Source organism: Erpetoichthys calabaricus, chromosome 8, assembly GCF_900747795.2.
Source record: "Erpetoichthys calabaricus chromosome 8, fErpCal1.3, whole genome shotgun sequence".
In the NCBI taxonomy this organism is placed as follows: domain Eukaryota; kingdom Metazoa; phylum Chordata; class Cladistia; order Polypteriformes; family Polypteridae; genus Erpetoichthys; species Erpetoichthys calabaricus.
The window spans coordinates 169,131,800-169,152,821 of record NC_041401.2 but is presented as its reverse complement, the minus strand read 5'-3'; the positions used below and the strand labels follow the sequence as shown (position 1 = coordinate 169,152,821).

At 41.5% G+C, this 21,022-nt stretch overlaps 1 protein-coding gene across 4 annotated transcripts in view; it reads right to left on the bottom strand.

Annotated features, from left to right (window-relative positions):
* LOC114656266 (ephrin type-B receptor 2) overlaps window positions 1-21,022 on the bottom strand; it is a 482,289-nt gene that overhangs the window by 106,517 nt on the left and 354,750 nt on the right. For all 4 annotated transcript variants that reach the window (XM_028807771.2, XM_051931087.1, XM_028807772.2 and 1 more), the window contains exon 5: window positions 18,138-18,473. In XM_028807771.2, the coding sequence (XP_028663604.1) occupies window positions 18,138-18,473 (336 nt within the window). The remainder of the gene's footprint in view (window positions 1-18,137; window positions 18,474-21,022) is intronic.

The following is a 21,022-nucleotide window of genomic DNA, read 5'->3' as shown; positions in this document are numbered from 1 at the left end:
TACAGGCCTCTCTCATCTTTTTAAGTGGGAGAACTTGCACAATTGGTGGCTGACTAAATACTTTTTTGCCCCACTGTATGTACCATTTCCTGGGGGATTCTCAATAGACGGGCTTGCTCTTATTACAATAAACTTTTATGGCCACCAGTTAAGTGGTCACCAGGGGCCTCATGTATAAATGGTGCGTACGCACAGAAATGTTGCGTACGAACCTTTCCACGCTCAAATCGCGATGTATAAAACCTAAACTTGGCGTAAAGCCACGCACATTTCCACGGTAGCTCATACCATGTCGTACGCAAGTTCTCTGCTCGGTTTTGCAGACTGGCGGCACCCAGTGTCAAAGCAGTGCTACTGTTCCTGTGTGATCAACCTTTCTTTCTTAAATCCACATTCCTGGCGCGGCTTTATAAATACACTGAAATTAACTGCATATTGTTTATTAGTGTAATGCATCTGATTGTAATTAACCTGTAGCAATATAATGGTCCAGGGAATAGCCATAGTATTCCAAATACCATAACTGCTTTAGCGTTGTAACTCTCACTGCATCTTCTTTCAGCTGCTCCCGTTAAGGGTTGCCACAGCAGATCATCTTTTCCCACATTACTCTCACTGCACCACTCGGAGTATTTATATCACTGTATCTGAGTGGGAAATCACAGCAGCAGCTGATTGGAAAGAGAATTATCGGTACACAGCATGAAGCAGATGCTGCCTGAGCCACAGCAAACGCTTTAGTCCCTGTACGGACTTCGCGGTTTAGAAACAGTTTCATCCCAAGAACTCTAAACACACTAAATCAGTCCATCAAGTGCTCCTTGTAGAAATATTTGGACTTATAAGTACAATTACCCCACTGTAAACTTGCACTACAGTTATAATATTGCACAACCTGCGCCACTTTATAAAGCGCGTATTTACATGTGATGACGGTATTCATTTCTAAGACGAAATGCAGCAAAACATGTTGATTATATAATACAGATAAAACTTTAACTTCATTTAAATAATCTGTATTGTTAATAATTAAACATGTGAGGACACGGTACCGCAGCGCTAGCTAGTTCAGTAATTGTTCCTGCCTTGCGCTGTATTCTTGCTGGTGCTGACGCGACACTGGAAAGATAGACGGATATAATAATTAAACACGTACTACTAAGATATTTCAATGTTCCTTACAAGTTTTGAAGAATCGAAGTTCTAAGCTTACAGATGGCTTCACGTCTATTACATAGCTTATTGTGTGGCGATTGAGTTTTTGGAGAAAGAAAAGTAAGGACAGGAATTGGAGGTTAGTACGTTTGAAAGAGACAGTACTGCTGTGATAAATTACTTCACTGAAGGTTGCGCATGGCGCAGCAAGCCTCTTGTGTGAGATATGAACAAGCACTGCGCCACCATGTTCCCATGTTTAATAACATGCTTTCATTCTTATCATCATGAAAAAGATATCACGTATACATCTCAGTATTTTAATTATTCAGAGAGCTGTAATATCACGAATGTAATGGATTATGTGTCCTGTCGGAGAAAGAGAAAGCCCGTTTAAAAAGCAGGTAGTGATTCATACACATAGAGCACATAGAAGATCAAATACAGAACAAAGCATTTAACATGCCACTTTAGTTACAATGAGATTTGAGAAACTAGTAAATTAAACGATTTTAAGATGAAGTTTATGATGTTCTACTTTAATGGCAAAATAAACTACGTGATTAAAGTGGAAATTTCGAGATTAAAGTTGACATTTCGTGCTTTTTTCCCACTGTGTGCCTATGTTTTTTGTTTGTACCCTAATAAGCTTTCATATGACACTCAGACGGTGGGCTACGACTCGCTTTTTCACGGCGACTTTGATATGTGATTTCTTTTTTATTTCGGGCACTGTGCGACTTTGTGAAGTTGAGCCTTCGAGTTTCTCCGACACACTGTCACTCGATCAGCTTCCTTTTGTTGATTATACCACTGTTTAAACCAACAAATAGTACGTTTTTCCTTTGCCTCCACTTGGTATTCGCTGAAATTCTTATATTTTCTCCCGTGCTTTTCCCATTGTCTTTTCACAGAAGGCTATTTATATTGATTTGCATATTCAAAGAGGCGTAATTCTGGGAGGAGTTGGGGCGGGACAGAAGGCACGTGCACGTGCGTTACTTTTCACGCAAATCGGGATTTATGTAGTAGAAGAACGTGAAAGTATGCGTGCGCACAGATTCCTGCATCTGGATTTTTCTGTGCGTACGCACATTCCCGCTTTTGTGCTTACACCATGTTATAGTGTGAGTTCTACGCACGGCGTTATACATGAGGCCCCAGGTTGCTATAACCTAAACATTTTTGAATTTCCAGAACAGATCAGACTAAATTCAGGATTATTTCTTGCCTATGTTCTTAGGCATCTTGTCTTCTTATTCTTTGTTATGTTTCACCGTTTAATACTTTACCAAATAAAAAGTACAAAGTTTAATACATTGAAAGTGAGGTACAAGTTAACTTGTATGTCAGTGAGCCTGTCAGGTGTGACACATTAGATAACTTGTACTTCAGTAAATAACCACTAAAGATGCAGGCTACATGCTAGCAATCTCTGTTCTCAGAGTCTCCGTTAGCTACTACAGTGCTGCCATCTATTGGGGAACCACAGAATTATTTTTTTTGGTGACTTGAAGAAAACAGTGTAGTAAATAGTTTGTAGTTATGTCACCACGAAAAAGGTATAAAGCTGCTGATGTTTGAAAACAACTAGATTTGCTGCAAGATAATGACAGAAACAATCAATTAGATGATGTGGAGCCTGCAGGCTATGGTACTGATGCTAACTGCTGCCCCAAAGGCATTTCTTCATTACAGGGATTCTGACATGTCATGACATGGACATTCTGCTGCCCACTCAGCTCACACAGTCACCAACTACCAAATGTGTTGTGTGCAGCAAGCCTGGACAGTGCAATGAAACTTGTTCTATTAGCAAGACTCTGTGTGGTGCCACGCTTCTAGGACTCTCATTCAAATGGTGACTTTTAGTCACATTGCTGGTAAAAACTAAAGTCATTTACAGTTTCTTTACATTGGACTTGTTTACATTTTTACAGTTCTGCCAGAGTCACTAGGATAATTAAATCATTGCTTTCTTATACATTTCTTTACATTTTTTATGAGTTTTGATAGAGTTAATTATTTATCATATATGCATAGACCTATACTGCAGCATCCTGATAATAAATGGTCAAGTAGTCAATGCATTAACTTCCGTGATGTGCTTGACGTTCAGCAGATGTCACTGCTGTTCTCTTTCTTTCAACCAGTATGTTGGCTATTACTTGTATTTTATTGATCACTTTGGCGTGAATACATGACTACAGGCCATTGCCACCAGGTTGCCGCTATCCCTTTTTTTTAAATTTCCAGAACATATCAGGTCATAAACTTTTTATTAAGACCAAGATCAAAGTTTTAGCCCCAGTGGTTAGTGAGTAATTGTGTGACAGACAGACAGACCGTAGTATTTTCTATATGCGGACTACAACTGTTCAAAGACACCATAGTGGCACTGCTATCCCACAGACCCAACACCCTTTGGTTCAAATCCTAAACTTGATTGTCAAGTGTTTGGAATTTGGATGTTCTACCCATGTCCATGTGGGTTTTCCTCCCACAGTCCAAAGACAGGCAGCAGCCATGTGCCTATTTGCCTGAGTAGATGCAGCAATGAACTGTTGCTCTGCCACGGTTTGCTCCTATCCTGTGACTGGTGCTGCCTGGACATTGTCTGGTCCCCACAACTGTGATCTGGATTAAGTGTGCTTCATAATGGATGTATGGATGGTATGCTGTATTTTTATGCATTTTACATCCTTACTGGCCCTGTTCAGGACTGCTTCCTGCCTCTGTGCCTGATGTAATGATCATAGCTGTGGACTTGATTGATCCTAAACCTGAACTAGATTTAACAGGTTGATAATATTTTGTTATGTTTTGACATTCTAATTAGTATTTTCAGGATCCTTCTCAATTTCCTATGCAATCCTCCTGAACAGATTACACTCACTGTGAAAGGAGCCATATAAAATCCCTGAACTTGTTTTCTGGACCTGATCTGCAGCATGGTTCAGTACAGCAGGCTTCTGCTTTCCACTCCACTCCACTGTTGCGCTTCCATATTTAGAGCCTCCCACCAAAATACACATGTGGCCCACCTCTTCTTTATATTTCACCTGCGTGGCAAATCCGCAAATTCTGGTGACTCATTCCCCACAAAAGTAAGCCCCCTTCAATGCTTTCATCAGTACCTAAGACAGATGAATAATAAAACAAACTAAGGACACTCCATCTCTAATTATCACAGGATGCTGCTAACCCTAACAACCTTCGGCTTCACTTCACCTTTGACACTGAATCACTACTTCCTTCAACTAATGAACTTTGTCAGCTGGCTGGCTTGGCTCAGCCTGACCACCTGAGAATTTATGAGACCGGCCCACCCCCACCCCCACCAAAAGCCCAAAGACTACTGAATTAGTCAGGCTGCTCCACTAGCTCTGCATTGATGCCTCAGAATGCATTCATGCTGGACACTGCTGAGCTCATCCTGTTCTCATGTGTGGTGGTCTCTGTTGACCTCCCAGATGCCTTTGTCACATGTCAATGGCATTTGTGCTGCTCGTTTGGAAGTGCCGGATTTCTTAACAATTTTCTTTTGTAAGTTGCCTTCCTTCACACAGCGCCACACCCTGGCTGATAATTGACAGATTTGTCATTCTGCCATGATCGACAGAGCATGCGGGGAACTGCTGCTCATTCACCTGGAGCTGCTTGCATTTAATTGCTTCCTTGGTTGAAAGCAGGTGACCCTTCGTGAATGCGGGCAACTCCACAAAGCCAGCATTTCCTGAATTCCAGGATCCTGGCTGCTGATTTACTGCAACATTTTTACCAGAAGTTAAAGTTTGGCTATGTACATTTTGGTTTCTTTTTGATCCCAAATGGTGACATTTCTGGGAGAGGTGGGATTGCACATACTGTGAGGGGATCCCTTTTGCATCTGGCATTCACATATGTTGCTGTAGCAGAAATTCTGCCAAGGCAATGTGTCCTGTAGCGTTAAACTGCAGTGTAACACACTTGACCACAGCAGCCACTATGAAAGATTCAAGGCTGATGAGTCAGGGGACGTCGACACCTGGTAATGTAACACTCAAGAAAACAAAATATTTGACCTGTAGATGCTTTGCAGTTTATGTCTGTAGTGGGACTGACAATGGCTCCCCTGCGAGTCTACCTCACATAAAGCAAGTATGGAAGCTGCACGTATATGAAATGTACATCTGTCTGCATGTACAGTAATTGAATATGCATATTTAATACATTTTAACATATCTACGGTGAATTTTAAAAAGGGGATGGTAATGTATTTAAATATCTGCATGTAACAGGTAATGGCCAAAAAGGTGGAAACAGTTATGAAAAGCGGGGGCTATATGTAAAATATAACATTCTCACACCCGCTCAAACCACTGAAGGGTTACTTGGGGACAGCAGCATGAGTCACAGGGTAGAAAGACTCCCTGGGCAGGGCAACATTTCACCCCAGCCCACCCACTGACGCAGGAGCCAACTATGAATTAGCCTAACCAGTACGTATTTGTGGGTGTGAGAGGACATAATAAAGTATCTATCTATCTATCTATCTATCTATCTATCTATCTATCTATCTATCTATCTATCTATCTATCTATCTATCTATCTATCTATCTATCTATCTATCTATCTATCTATCTAAATAGAGAACATGTGGTATTATCAGCAGCCATCCCACCTGCACTGCACACAGGTAATCCCCCTGAAGCTAAGCATGTTTGGGCCCGGCCAGTACTCAGAATCGGAAACCATCTAAGAGAAGCTTGGGTTGTTGCAAGAAGAGGTGTTGGTGAGGCCAGCAGGGGGCACTTACCCTGTGGTCTGAATGTGAATCCCAATGTCCCAGTGCAGGGACAAGGACACTGTGCTGAAAAAACTGGCATAGTACTTCAGGTGAGACATAAAACCAATGTCCTGACTCTCTGTGGTCATTAAAGATCACTGGGCATCCTTCAAAAACAGTAGGGTGTTTCCCGGTGTCCTGGTTATTCTGGCCCCCCTACTCATCCCCTGTGTCTTACTGACTAACCATCTTTCTTACCCCTTCACCTCCTAACAGCCAATGTGTATTGCGCATACTGCTTCAAGAATGGCTGCCACCACATCATCCAGGTGGGTGCTATACATTGGTGGTGGTTGAAGTGGATCCCCACTGTTCATGTACAACTCTTTGAGTAAACTGGTAAAGCATTATATAAATAGTTAATTATCATTATCACCTTTAGCTTTTGTGACATTAAGTTGTAGATAACACTTATCACACCAGCTAGCCCCAGAACCATGGCTCATTTGGTTTTCATTGTAGGGGAACAGTCACATTTTCCTATCGTTTAATAGCTAAAAGTACTCTTTTATGTGGAAACTTAAAAAAATGGTTGCATGAAACAATTACGCTGTTTTTACTGTATAAATCTCCAGAAAAAAGTTGACATCACTGGTCTCGTATTGACTTTGAGGGAATAACTCAAAATGCCAAGAATCAATGTGGCAGTGTGTGCTATGCTGTGCATGGCCAGCCTGTGCCCTAACCGCCACATTGGTCCTTGGGATTTCTGTTCTTCCTCCACCTCAACACTAGGCTTTTCTTTGGATATTTTTACAAAAACGCCCACATCGATTCACACTGTTATTTTGCAAAGGGTTCATGACCGTTCCCCTTTAGTAGGCTAAAAATGAACTCCTGACTTGGCAGTAATGTTGGATTACTACAAAAATTTTGACGCTGGTATAGATACCAGCTTTTGGACCTCAATACAAAGGAAACAGCGCACATGCACTTCCCTAACTCACCTCCAGCGCACTCCAGCTATAGTTCAACAAATGAGTTTGTGGATGGCCGTGCATATTCCAGGACTGTGATGTCTATGCATTTGCAAGGGAGTATGGTTTTACTATGTAGTGTATATAATCAAGAAGGTTAACATGTGTTTTCTTTCTTTTATTCTAAGTTATTGGCTAAAAGACAAAAAGTGCAGCATAGAACTATGACTTCTACTATTTTTTCTTTTACTTGAATCTTTGCCCTTTGTAAAAGCACCAAGTTATAAACACACAAAGCAGACAGGTACCTTTTACAACCAAGAAGGGCTTAGAAAACGGCCACAACTTTAAACAGCAAATTTATATTTTAATAAAGGTCAAGTTCCCATGGTCATTTTTCTGGACTTTCCAACTTGTGTAATAAACGACATTCTCGAACCACTGAATATCTCTGTGCCTGCACACCTTGTGGCGCGGTCTGTCAAAATATCATTACACTATGTGCAACTTAGTTGTGTTCATCTCGGCCCTGACAAGCTTTAAAAAGTCAGCAGTTTAAAGTGAAAGAAGGAAGAAAGACAGAACCAGGAAGAACGAGAAGGAGGAAGAGCACCGTCACCCAGAAGACCCCTGTGTGCTGTGTGATGCTGCAGTGTATGCTGAACAGAGAGAATGCCACACAGATTGAGTGTGCCGCTCAGCAGTATCTAAGGCAACTCCTACAATAGCCAGCTTGTATTACTGATTTTTGCCACACATATTTACAGTAAAACCTCGATTATCCGTCACTCGATTAACCATCAGGACCAAAAAAAAAAATGCACATGCCAGTGCCTGCCTTCTACTGCTGCGCTCTACGCCGTGTGCTCTGCACATTAGAACATCTCTCCCTTGTGCTAGCGCATATTGTTTCTCCCCAGCACCACATGTCAGGCCGCATTTTCAAATCACAGTGTTAATTACGTACCTTCAGTTTAAACAGCGTTCCATAGCTTTTTATTTTATTATATTTAATCTTGTATTTAATTTAATTTAATGTTATGGCTGATAAATGTAAGTGTGGGGTGTAGGAGTTGTCACAAAAAAACTGAAATTATTAAATGTTTACAAAACAGCAAAAGTTCTTCAAGTATCGCTTCAATTTATGGAGTAGGAAGAACAACAGTGAACGATATAAAGCGTGATGCCGACAAAATTGAAAAATGTGTTGAAAAGGGAAACCACTGATGGTAATGTTAATGTTCTCCTGTATTGTAATTTTCTTTTTAAATTCAGTTATATTAGGTTTTGTTAATATATTATGACGTGCTTTTTGGGAGCAGAAAGTGTGGCGTGCTGTAAGTGATGGGACTGGGTGAAGGGCTTCAGTGAGGGGTGAGTGACAGAAGAAGTTAGGAGAAAAAGGGAGGTGCAGTGGAAGGAAGTTTTGAGTAGGGAGTCAGGAGACAATAAGCAGTAGTGTTTGCGGTACAGAAAAAGACAGAACGTGAGTGGAAGGAGATAAACTGATTTGTAGGGAAAGCTTTCTTTTATTGTTTTGGAGGTGTAATCCATAACCCTGATAACGGAGTATAAGAAAGGGCACCACTTGTTACAAAACAAAAACTCCAAGTAAAACATTGAAAACTCCAGTAGCTCTGAGTTGTGTTTGCTTATTACGCTGGTTGTTACAATATTATATGAATGAATTAATTTTATTAAAACTATAATATATGTAGTTTTGTAAATAAACATGACTATTCGCAAATCTACATTTTTAAAGTAGCTGTTCTGTTATCTGTCTTTTCTCTTATCCGTATCAGCCTCGGTCCTGACCCCTGATGGATAATCAAGTTTTTACTGTACTTTTATTTTTGCTTTTGGTACATTAAGAATATTTAAGAATTTTAAAGACTATAATCACTGAATAAAAGTTCATTTCCTGCTCCCCTTGCTGGACCTGTTGCTCTGTCTTGCAGTCTCGGTTATAGAGAAAACAGGAGATGTCTTCTAATAAAAGAAGTGAAGCACAGTTGCAGTCAGTCCTAAGTGAAGTCAGATCCGTAGTTCCAGTGGCAAGATGAGTGTGACTGCCAAGGCTATGTCTCCTTCCTGGCCAGGCGAGGGCAAGAATAAGAGGACAGAGGTAGAGTGGGTCTGTGTAACAAAGAAACTGGGAAGGGGAATCAAAGAATCTTATATTTTCGGATAAGGTCACCCCAAAACCCTTCCACTACTAAACAGCATTTATTTGTGCCTCAAGGCTATACAGACAAATAATTTTAAATTAGTGGCCTGCATGTGAGGGCAGTTACGTGAAGAATGATTCATTAAAATCTCCACAAAACAGGACATTGCAGTCAGACTCCAGGGCACAAACCACTTATGACAACTGTACATGTACATGGCAGCAATGTATGTGGTGCAAAGAGCAAAAGCTATCAGTGGGAACAAAAATTAGTTTCTTAACAATTAAACAAAATGAACATGTGTCCGCCTGCACTAACTGAAGCCTAAAGGCCCAAGTTCTTGAATTCAGCAGTAAAGCGTTCTGGTGTGGTTTGAATTACCCAATCCATGAAGATGTCAAGACTGATGCTATTTAGTCCTTTATGATCCAAAGTGATCATCTTAATTCCATGGCAGAAATTAATTCTGGCTCCCAAGCAGGTATATCGTTCAACATTTCAACACCTGTACACAGATCACATTCAAGTGTTAGGAGGAGGACAGTGAAGTTATTCATAGTCAGTGGGTTTCTCAATCACCACATCTGATCCCAATTCTGTACTTGTACAAACTTCTGAGAAGAGCTTTTTTTAATGACTTCTTTAATGCATGAGCAGACTGACTCTCGTAAGGATGGTGGTTTGGACATGCTGAGATGACTGAAGCTCGTACCAGTTGTTCTGGTGGGACGTAGTGGACCCATGCAATAGTAACTCATATTTGTGTTGCCTGCTTTGCGGATCCTGCTTGAATCTATACACATCCTCAAACAGTATGTAAATTCACAAATGTGCAACACTCGGAAGTATTCTGTAAAACCCTTTAATACAGACATAGCTAAAAACTACATGAACAAAAGTACAAATCCTCTTCTTTAGGAAGTGGCGAGTATTGGGGACAGATCTAAGACTTGCTGGATGCTCCCATCCCTGATGCGTGATGAGACAGTAGACTTTACATCTAGTTGAAGAAATATATTGCAGCCTGCTCCAGCTCATTCTGACCCAAAGAGCCACTAGCCAGAAAGTCACCATTATTCACTGAACAGGAACAGCCGTATGCTACTCATTAGTCAGGCCAATAATGAGCACAATTAGGGGGTGTGTGTATCATTAGGGGCCTAATTATTCACACACACAGCATTTTTTAATTCTCTGTAATGTTTGCACTAAGCTATTATCTCCTGTTCACAGGTCAGATAACCAGTGAAGGCTTACAGTACGAAGCATCTTTAATGATGACACTCATTGTCAAATGCTTTGTGTATTCTAGACGGACTTCATTTATGTGTACACGATATACATATCAGTTAAGTGGGGGTGTGAGAATGTTTCCATACACCGTGTGCGTATGTAGCCTCATGATGGTGCAGTAGTTTAATTTCCAGTCCTGTTACACTCTATCTGGAGTTTGCATGTTCTTCTTGTGGGCCCATAGGTTTTGTCTCCTTACCCATCCCTAGGATTGTCTAATTACATCAACACGACTGGCCTTTTTTGGGTGTATATGTGAATATTCTCCGTGTTGGACTGGTGTCCTTTCTATGGTTAGTTTGTTGAGATGTATTTTCTGAAACAAGCCTAACTGATTAAAACTGTAAATGTACTCATGTGTTAAGCAATGAAGTTCTGGAAGACGTTTTCAATGACTCAGTGTATTCAAGCTTCAGCATTTTGGGTATTTGCATTGGGTGTGATGAGTTTGTTTCAATTAATTTACACAAGAGTGTATATATGAGACAAACAAGCAACAATAATATATATAGTATAGCCATAATATAATGCAGTTCTCAGTGTTTTGGAAGTGTGTGGCTGCTAAGACTGAAACTGTTTAGTTTAACTTTGGAATGGTGAATTTTGAGCTGATGTGGCAAAGTTTAAGGAGGATGGATTGGGATAAGCTTTTAAGGTTGGTGACAGTCGAGGAGCAGTGGAACAGGTTTAAAATGTTTTACATTTAATGCAGCACAGGTACATACCTAAATTTGGAATTACAGTTGTAGGAAATAAAATCAAATCTCTGCAGTGGATTAATAAAGAGTTGGAAAAGAAGCTACAAAGGAAAAAACAGCTGTATAAGGCATATAAAACTAATGACTCCAATGTGAATGGTAGGGTATATGAGAACATGAGGGCAACCATTAAGAAGGACATTAGGCAGGCTAAAAGACAGATAGAGGGGAATATAGCAGATAAGGTGAAAGATGACCCAAAGAGATTCTTTTAGTATTTTAGTAGTAAAAGAACAGTCAAAAGGGAGGTGAAGTGCATGAGGAATAGTAAAGGGAAATTAAAAGATGCAGACAGTGAAATAGCGGATGCTGTAAGCTCACATTTTTCTGAGGTCTTCACATCTGAGGAAGTGGATAACTTCCCAGCAGTAAAAAGGACAACTAAGGAGGTACTGAGGGATTAAGAAAATGTAGAGGGAGAAGTGCTGCTCAGATTAAATATGCTAAAATAAAACAAATCACCAGGACCAGATAATATTTATTCTTGAGTTCTTAAGGAGGTTAGTGAGTACAGATATAAACCCTTGACGCATATTTTTAGGAAGTCAATGTGCACTGGGGAAATTCTGAAGGACTGTAAAATAGCAAATATTATCCCATTATATAAAAAGGGTGACAGTGCAGATCCAAGCAACTACAGGCCAGTAAGCTTTATGTGCCTCACAGGAAAATAATGGAAATACTTATAAGATAAGATTGAGCAACGCATGGGAAAGACAGGAGTTTTACTGAGCAGTCAGCATGGGTTCAAAAGAGGGAGGTCGTGTTTTACAAAAATGCTGGAATTCTATGAGGAAGCAACAAAAGGATGGGATCAAAGTGGAGCTTATGATGTTATTTATGCTGAATTTCAGAAAATATTTTATAAGGTGCCACCTGAGAGGTTGGGCATCAAACTAAAAGAAGTGGGAGTTCAGGGTGTTGTGTGTAGTTGGGTGCAGAGTTGGCTGAGACACTATATATATAAAAATATATAATGATTTGGATAGGAATATAAGTAACAAGCTTATTAATACATTCATAAAGGGATGCCTATGGTCGACAACAATACCTGAGTACATTTTGACATTCCAATGACACTTAGTTATTATTAGGCTTAAGCCTTTAACAAAGGCGATTTACAACATTTGAAATACAACTGCTTACATTTATTTTGTTTTTTTAATTTTAGCACAAGCATGTGAAGTGACTTGCTCATGGTCACACACTGACAGTGGCAGGATTTGAACCCAAAACCTCATGGCTTGACATCCAAAGCCTTAAGCACTACGCCACTCTGCCTGCCTAGTCAGCTGGTAGTAAGTGGCCTAATGCGTGCAAAGACAACATTCGTCACACTGCTGGAGTACCAACACCAGTCTGTATGTTTCACTCCAGGCACAGTATCCCCATGGTTTTATGTTTTGTCGGGTCTGATGACATTTTTCCAGTTATTTCCAGTCATTATGTGCCCATTATTACCCCACTGCCCTGTTCTTTGCTGACAGGAACCTGTTTGGGTCTTATATTGGTACTGTAGTTTATCTGCTACATTGATTCAGTGATGCCGTTTTGCAGTCCATTGTTATAAAGAGCTGTTATTTGAGAATTTGTGGCCTTTCTGCTGGCTGGAATGAGTCTGGTTATCCTCCTTGAGTTCTCTCACAGAAAAAGGTGTTTTCACTGAATATTTCTTGTTTATTGCACCATTCACAGTAAACTGTAGAGACTGCAGGCAAAGGAAGGCTGCTGTGTCTAAGATGCTGGATCCGTCATGTCTGACACCAGCAATTACACCATGGTCAAAGTGACTTGTCCATTACTGTGGTTGAATAACAACTAAACCACTATCCAATATTTTATTTTTTGTGACCCAATTTTTGTCTTTTTTGTGTCTTGTATTCATCCAGGGGATCCCTCTTGTAAAACTTCCACCGATCGTCATCCCTTCCCCCTGGAAAATCGCCGCTGATCGTTGTCCCGGGGATTCCCCTTATAGAATTACCACCGATTGTCGTTCTGAGTAATGGTCCCTTAGAGAATCGCAGATGCAGTTCTTAGTGGAGCAGTGATGTTTGCTTAAGATGCCGGTGGTGACCCATTGCAAGGTATTCCACAAACTGATCATGATCCTTTCCAGTTCAGTACTATTGTGGTTCACGACAAGCTCAGACATGGGTCGCAACCCATAGTTTAAGAAACACTGCACTATGCCACATCTGTAAATACTGATATAATGGGTTGGGCTCACACTATGAGGTGTCTGAAAGAACAGAACTTTTACATTAACAAGCAGATGGACCTAATAAAGCGGCAGCTGAATGCATCTGCCAGACACCTTAACCAAAAGCCTCTCAAGCTGGAGATATACCGATGTTTTACATTTTTAACTTGGAGCACAGGCTTCCTCTGAATCCCATATTGAGTGAGAGGCTAGGAATGAGTTGGCAACATCGTGGTGCCCTAATCTCTAAACCATTCTACCTGACAAAACTGCCAAATTTCGGAACACACTCTTTATACATTTTTCCATTTTGTGAAGGAATTTTTCTGGGTATTCTGGTTAAACAATGCTTAAATTGATCCCCACAGAATATGCCATGGTAATTAGCTGCAGGTACTGGCACAGATGTTTTACCCCTAACGAATGCCCCCTATGTGTGAGCCTGTTCTGATTTAATAGATAACAGTTTTGCAGTCTTTCTTGTGTATGTGTCTTCTGTTTTCATTTGATAGGCACCACTGCTTCTGGGTAAAGCTGCCTTTTTGTTTGCATATGCGGTGCACGCTGTGTATATGTTTGCAGACATATGCCACTGCATGTACCTTTTTCAATTATATTTTGTTCTAATGTGCACATAAGCTGCAGTCTCATCTAAACGTGCTAGGCAGCAAACCCAGAGCTTAAGGCGAGCAGCCTTTCTTTAAGACCACCTGTTCAGGAGTTTTTATTTCTGGCTGCGACTTTTTGTGCACTTCAGTATAATAAGAAGTAGAGTGGAGTCAGCAGCACCAACGTATCCACACCAAGCCTTGTTGCCTGCCTGTGCATATCCCCCAAACACTTCACCATTGTTAATTTTTTGTCATATTAGCTGATATTTACAGTTTTCTCACAACAAAAACAAAGTGCAGAGAAGCGCGGCTAACTTGGTGCATCTGACTGAATGGCCACGTTTTTGGTTCATTTTTCTTTCTTGCAGCTGCTAAGACTAACGAGGAACATTGGGGAGCCCATCAGGCCCCATCGTGGAGGAGGCGGGGTGAAAAGAAAGAAAAGAAGAGCTGTCCAAGCTTTAATCGAGCACCAATTAGGACCTCCTCCCCTGCTGATCCACTGAATGGGCCCGTCAGAGAGGGCATTATCAACTGTCAATGTGCACCGCTGCTGTTTAAAAACTCGCCAGCGCAAACAGAGGGGAAACAGACGTGTGAAAGAAAGCCAAGGAGGTTTGCTGGTGCTGCTTTTCACAATCCCAAGACAATGCGGTCCCAGTCTCTGTGTAAAGTGGTGCGAGAGCCAAACGCAGAGAGGATGGGGGTGGTGATGTGAGAGTGCGGGTGTTTGTGTGTCTTGCAATCGTCAACCCTCATCCACCTCCCCAACCTAAAAAAAAATCTGTCAATGCTCAAAAGTAACAATCGGGTAGAATCCAGAATCAGACACATTGATGTGCTTACAGCACGCATGGAGCAAAGATCAGAAAGAGAGTGACTCGTCAATTAAGTGGCATTTTAAAGATGAGATAAAAATGACACTGCATGGTGTCCTCTTTTTATGTGCTTTGATACTGAGAAACAAAAAGATGAAATAGGAAACATTCAACAAGTACAGCTGTGTGAGTGTTAACAAGTGGAACTGCCAGCTGCTCCCATGACACATACTGTACATCAGGAGCTTCATGTTGTGTTTCACCACAAAACTCAAAAGTCACTTTTCAGTTGCAGACCTCACCATCACTCTCTCCCAATACATTGCAAGTAACTCAGTCCAGTTCTTAATTTCTAATTTGTCATCATTACATCTCTATATACAGTATATAAAATCCAATGTATGTCTGTCTATCTGTATGTCTGTCTGCTTTTCACGAGAGAACTACTTAACAGATTTAGATCGGGTTTTTTTCTATAATTTGCTTGAACATTCCGGTTGACTTTATGGCCTCTCTCATTGCACTAAGTATCATAGTTTGCTTGTGGTACTGATTTATTTGCGTGAATTCGAGAGAGACGTAGCCGGCTGAGGCCCTCCTCACTCACGTGTCAGCCTCGGGGCGTATCTTACATCCGCTTAGCTAATGAATGAGAAAACTACTTAACGCATTTAGATCGGGTTTTTTTCTATAATTTGCCTGAACATTCTGGTTGATTTTGCAACTTCTTTCATCGCTCTAAGAATCATAGTTCAGCTGCGGCACCGATTTATCTGCATGACTCTGAGAGAATAACTGTGGGCTGAGGGAAGGGGGAACCTCAGGAGTAGGGAGCCTCTCACTCACTCACGTGCCAGCCTCTGTTTGAGTCACTGTACCTCTTGCCACGTGTTGGAGCGTACCTTGCCTCTACTTAGCTAGTGATACCTGTTTGTTCAGCAGACATTATCATCTAGAGGTTATTAAAGAATAACATCTGATGTTTAAGAGAGAGATCACAGCTACGTGTGTGTTAGAGGGTACCTGCTCATTAGTAGAGAAATCACAGCCACGTGTTCTTCTATATACATGGGGGACGCTCTCCCATCAGAGCTGAACACGATCAGATACAGTGCCAGTGTTTGACATTGGAACGTACCTACCTTCCACTTGGCCAGAGATACCTTGCCAACTTTTTACATTTTTAGCAAAGAGATCACAACTACATTCTCGCCCCTGATAGCAAACCCAACAATATTGTATGTCAAGATATGAAAGCTATCAATATAAATTCTTCTCAATACAAATTATTACATTTTTTACATTTTTTTTATTGATTTTTAAAGTTTGTCCTGTTTCAGTACTACGCAGGGGGAGCTGTGGGGGACAGCTAGTATTTCAATATAATACTCTCCTGATGAGCGATTCAATTGCAAAGGGATTAAATTGGCACCATCAATGCAGCACTTGTGACATCTGCAGTCTAGTGGGCATTCAAAACAGAGCTGGAGAACATCAATGGTAGGAGAGGTGTGGGTGAGGAACAAAGCAAGTGGACAATGACAAGGAAAAGGCTGGTAGCTCTTGTGTAAGTGGTAATGTAGGTGGGTAGGATGCATGGCGGAAGGGCATTTTCAAACCCTGAAAACAGAGACTTTTGAAAACATTCCCCAGAGCCATAGACTTCTAAGAATACAGCGTTGAAGCATTCGATGGGCGTACATGCAGACTCTAATCACACACTGATATGTTTGTGTTCATTATGTGGCACTTCCCTGATTGGATCCTGCTCATCACAACATCTCATTCCCTAACTGGTCATCATGCATGGAAGAGAAACATATTTCAAATTAGTGGGAATAGAAGAGATGCTTTCTTGTGTTGCCTGCCTGTATGCATTATAATTGCATTTTGTACAGTATGAATACTGTATTCTTGCGCCAAACTCAGTAAGATACCATTTGGTACAGTTTTGCAATAAATCCTTTGTCTGGTGACATTACTGCCCCTTTAAGAATTTTACAGCTGACGCCCGCATGCTTACTGTAGGCTCTATCCTGTACCCGAGAGAAGACGCCGAGTCCAAAGGCTTCAAGAAAACCAACTTTATTCCAATCAAAACAGGAACAGTCAGGGTATTTATTCAGACACGAGCCACCACTTCAATACACACAGACACAGCAAACGAGCAGGGACGGGGCCAGGTCAGTGGCCGGGTTAGAATTTTCCCTGCATCACCCATCAGGTGACAAACGAGTTACGCGGGGAGGCTGTGAACTTGCAGTTGCCTTGGTGGGGTTGTGAACCTGCGGTCACCTCGCTGACGGACATGACAATTGTGTTTCAGCATGCAGCACTGTTGGGGAGGGTCTCGAAAGAGCTCAAAAATCTCACATGGCAGTGGACGTCTACGCAATATGCATTTTTGGTTATTTCAGTGAGGATGCTGATAGTTCATAAAAGTAAATGTGGACCGAGAACATTTTAATTTAAAAACACCATTTTACACAAAAACAGTTGTGTGGACGTATCTTAATGTAATGGTGTAGGTGCTAATAGGAGAAGAGTTCAGACCTCCTTATTTAATCCATTCCTGAAAACCCAGTGGTAAAGTGAAATTATAACATGAACACCTACTTACAAATTATTTATATGGAAAGCATTTTTAATTGTTCCTTGGAATGCAAAATGACCCACATTTTTGTTCAAATAATACTTAACTATTTGAAATCTGACAGAATTATTTTAATATTAACAGTAGTCATCAAAGTAAACTCTAATAAATACACTTCCCTTTATTGAATAATTAATAAAGCACTTCACCTAGACTTTAGCACTTCTAGTTTCACATTCAAAGGAATGGCCTTTTGGTTTTTCATGGGACTTTCCAACTAATTCATAACCTGCCTTGGAGTGGTGATGCCCAGAAAACAGCAGCATTAGATGTGGATGTAAGCGAGACTGGGATTGCACATCATGAGAGTCCAGCCCCGCCCCATTTGACAGGCTGCAGCGAGGTGTACTTGGAATAACTGTCGATGATTCAGTTGTCTCCAATTCTTTTCTAAAGTGGAGGAAACTTGTACTTTAGAAAAGTGACTGGGCAAAGTATTGTACATCTTTGTGCTGCCCGGTTGTTTTCTGGTTTAAGATTGCAGTAGTGAAGGTGTCTAGTAAAATACATGGGAGTAAAAGTAGCCATTTGCATTTGAAAATGTAGCAAAGTAAAAGTGAAAGTAGACAGAAAGTGTTTTACTCAGGTAAGGTCGAAATATTCTCCAAACATACTCAAAAACAGAATTTCTACGTTTTCATCATACAACACTGTGAACAAGGCGAGTAGACACAGCATGGCAGATAGATGGGGTGAAGGTAGGACTTGTTTCCCGCGTCACGGTAAGACTCACCGGCCTGATTGGTGGTAATGTTGACAGCATTAAACTGTGGCGAGTAGGGGCTCTGGTCCGATACTCCATTGACGGCCTGGATTTCAAAGGTGTACTGGGTGTGTGCCAGCAGGTCACTGATGTAGACGCGAGGCTCGGTGAGGCCCAGTTGCCGTGGTACAAACTGCACGTTGTCTCCACAGCGGGTGCATGCCCCTCGCCCAGCTCCACAGCTTTTACAGATGATATTGTAGACCACATCTTCACGTCCTCCTGCTTCCTTAGGTGGAGACCATTCCAACATCAGTGAGGTCTCGTTCACGCTGGAGATGACATTTTGAGGTGCTGAAGGGATTGCTGTAAAGGAAAATAAATCAACACTGCATTACTTTCTGAGTCCACTGTTCGGTGTCACAAATCCTCAAATGTCTTTGACCCAGAGCCAGGGCTTACCGCTACAGTAATGGACATTCGTAGATGGAAAAGACAGCTTGAGAGCCTTCTCCTACACCAGGGGCCATAAAAACAGAGACTTTAATAACAGCACGGAGGCCGACTGCCAGTGTGCATCCAGAGAACAAAGAGCACAATGGTAGAGCCCATCCCATCAGGAACGGGCACAGGGCCAGAGCCTATCCTAAGAGAAATAGCTACATCACCAGAGATTACCCAAAAAACAATGAGAACAGTGCCATGGTCTGTCCTAACAAGAAGGGAAAGAAGGGCTCTGTGCCAGAGTTCATCTTAAAACAAAAGGCATACATCCAAATAGATAACAACACATTGCTTGAGACACTTCAAATCAGAAAAGGTCACAATGCCAGAGCCTATAATTGGCACAATGGGAACAGTGCCACGGTTTGCCCTAACAACAAAAAAGCCACCATGCCCGGGCCTATCCAGGGTAAAAAGAGCACCCATCCAAAGCCTATCCAACTATCAATCAACAGAGCCTATCATTGCCACAGTGGGAACAGAGCCAGAGTCTATCTTTTGAATAAAGGGAACAGTGCCAGAGCCTATCCTAACACCAATGGGCATATAGCCAGAATCCACCCTTGGTATTGAAGGGTAGATGCCTGAGTAACTCCTTATAACAAAAGACACAATGCTAGACCCTGTCCTATCAAATACTGCCTTAAGAGCAGAAACAGTACAGTGCCAGGTTCTCACTTTTCAGCAGAGTGCAGTATGCCAGAGCCTATCCTAGTAGCAGTGGGCAAAATGCCAAAGACTATTCACAGCAATGCTGTGCACTGTGCCAGTGGATACTTGCTTTATGATATGAACCGACCCCATTATATATGGAGATGTTCCTGAGCCTATCCTAAAACAAAAGGGTAGGGCCCCATAGAGCCATGCCAAGATGGAGTCTGTTTGCCCCTACACATTTCTCTCTCTTTGACCAAGCGCCAAGGGGCATTACCTAGCAACAGCATATTGTTATCATCAATTATGTAAAAGATGGTTTGAACAATAGGATTGCCTAAAAAGGCCATTTATTTTTATAAGCCTAAGTACATATGTGTAAGTTAGCGTGTAGTTCAAGCAGTCACTGCAAAAAAGTACTCAATATCATGGCTTTAATATACCCGTCATTGCTATGTCCAAACATTACGGTGCCCTGAAATGGGGCACTATTTAGAAGCAAAACATCTTAAATGAAAGTCTACAATGTGCACTTTAATCTCATCTGAATTATTTGATTTGTAATTTTAAACTGTGGAGCACAGGGCTAAATCAAGGAAAAATGTGTCTTTGTCCCAAACATTAGGGAGAGCTCTGTATGTTATAGGCAATGAAATCAACAGAAAGTACAGTAAAACCAACTATGGACAATATGGTATAAAAAGGCAATGATGGCAAAAAAAGGCTTTGGAACCACATGTGGAATTTTAACTCCTGGCATGTTCTATGCACTTTGTGGCTCCATGCTCGATAAATGACATGTAACTTAGATGGATAGAGGAACTTGTTTCATTTTTTAAGTATCCCAGTCACCCATATGCCCCTGACACCTCATTGCCACTCCAGTGAAACGTGTTGCCTGTTACAAATTCTGCACACGCCAGTTTGCATTCCTGCTCAAATCGCTGCCTGGTGGGAGCCCTGTGGGTCAATGATTTCCTCACCTTGCATGACTAAACACGGTTTGAGTATTAGCTGACAAACGCAGTTTGTACTTTTGGTTTTGTGCACCCGTCTGCTTCCCTCCCCCTGCACAGTGACAGTGTGGAAGTTCTAGAGAAGGTCTGCAGTGGCAGTAAAAAGGCGCTGTATTGTACAAAGCAGATGAGCCTTAACTGTGACTGTAAGAAAAAGAATCAAGACTAGTGGCATGGAGAGTCATACACAGAGGATAAACCAAACCATTTTGAGATGGTGGCATGATGCCATTCTTATTCTCCCTAAGTACTAAATGGCTCCATAGAATCCACTGTAGAGGGCTGGCAGGATTAGTGGTGGGCAGGCCATCCATGAAGAGCTTTGGGTGCCTACCCTTCAAAACAGAGCTCGGGTCTTAGGGGTGTTGGGACATCACAATGGTACTGCTCGCCTTCCCCTGACCCTGGACACATCTCTAAGATTCTCCCATTTAAGTATCCATTACAGATATCTAGCAGGTAAAGACTCGGGGCAGACAACCAGGCTACCTGGAGAGTAAGCAGGAGTGGCAGACAACTGCATGACTGTCAAAGGCCACACCGTCATTTTTAAACACAATGAAAGCTGAGGACTCAGTTTCTTCTTAGTCATTCAGTTTGTCTCTGCCATGCTGGATTTCTGCATGAGGCTCATGAGGAGCAGGCATTGGGCTCTGCATCATTTCACTGTATTATGCAACATTTTCTTCTGGTGTTCCAGTTGGAACTCTGGCAGGTGAAGTGACTTGCTCATGGTCACAC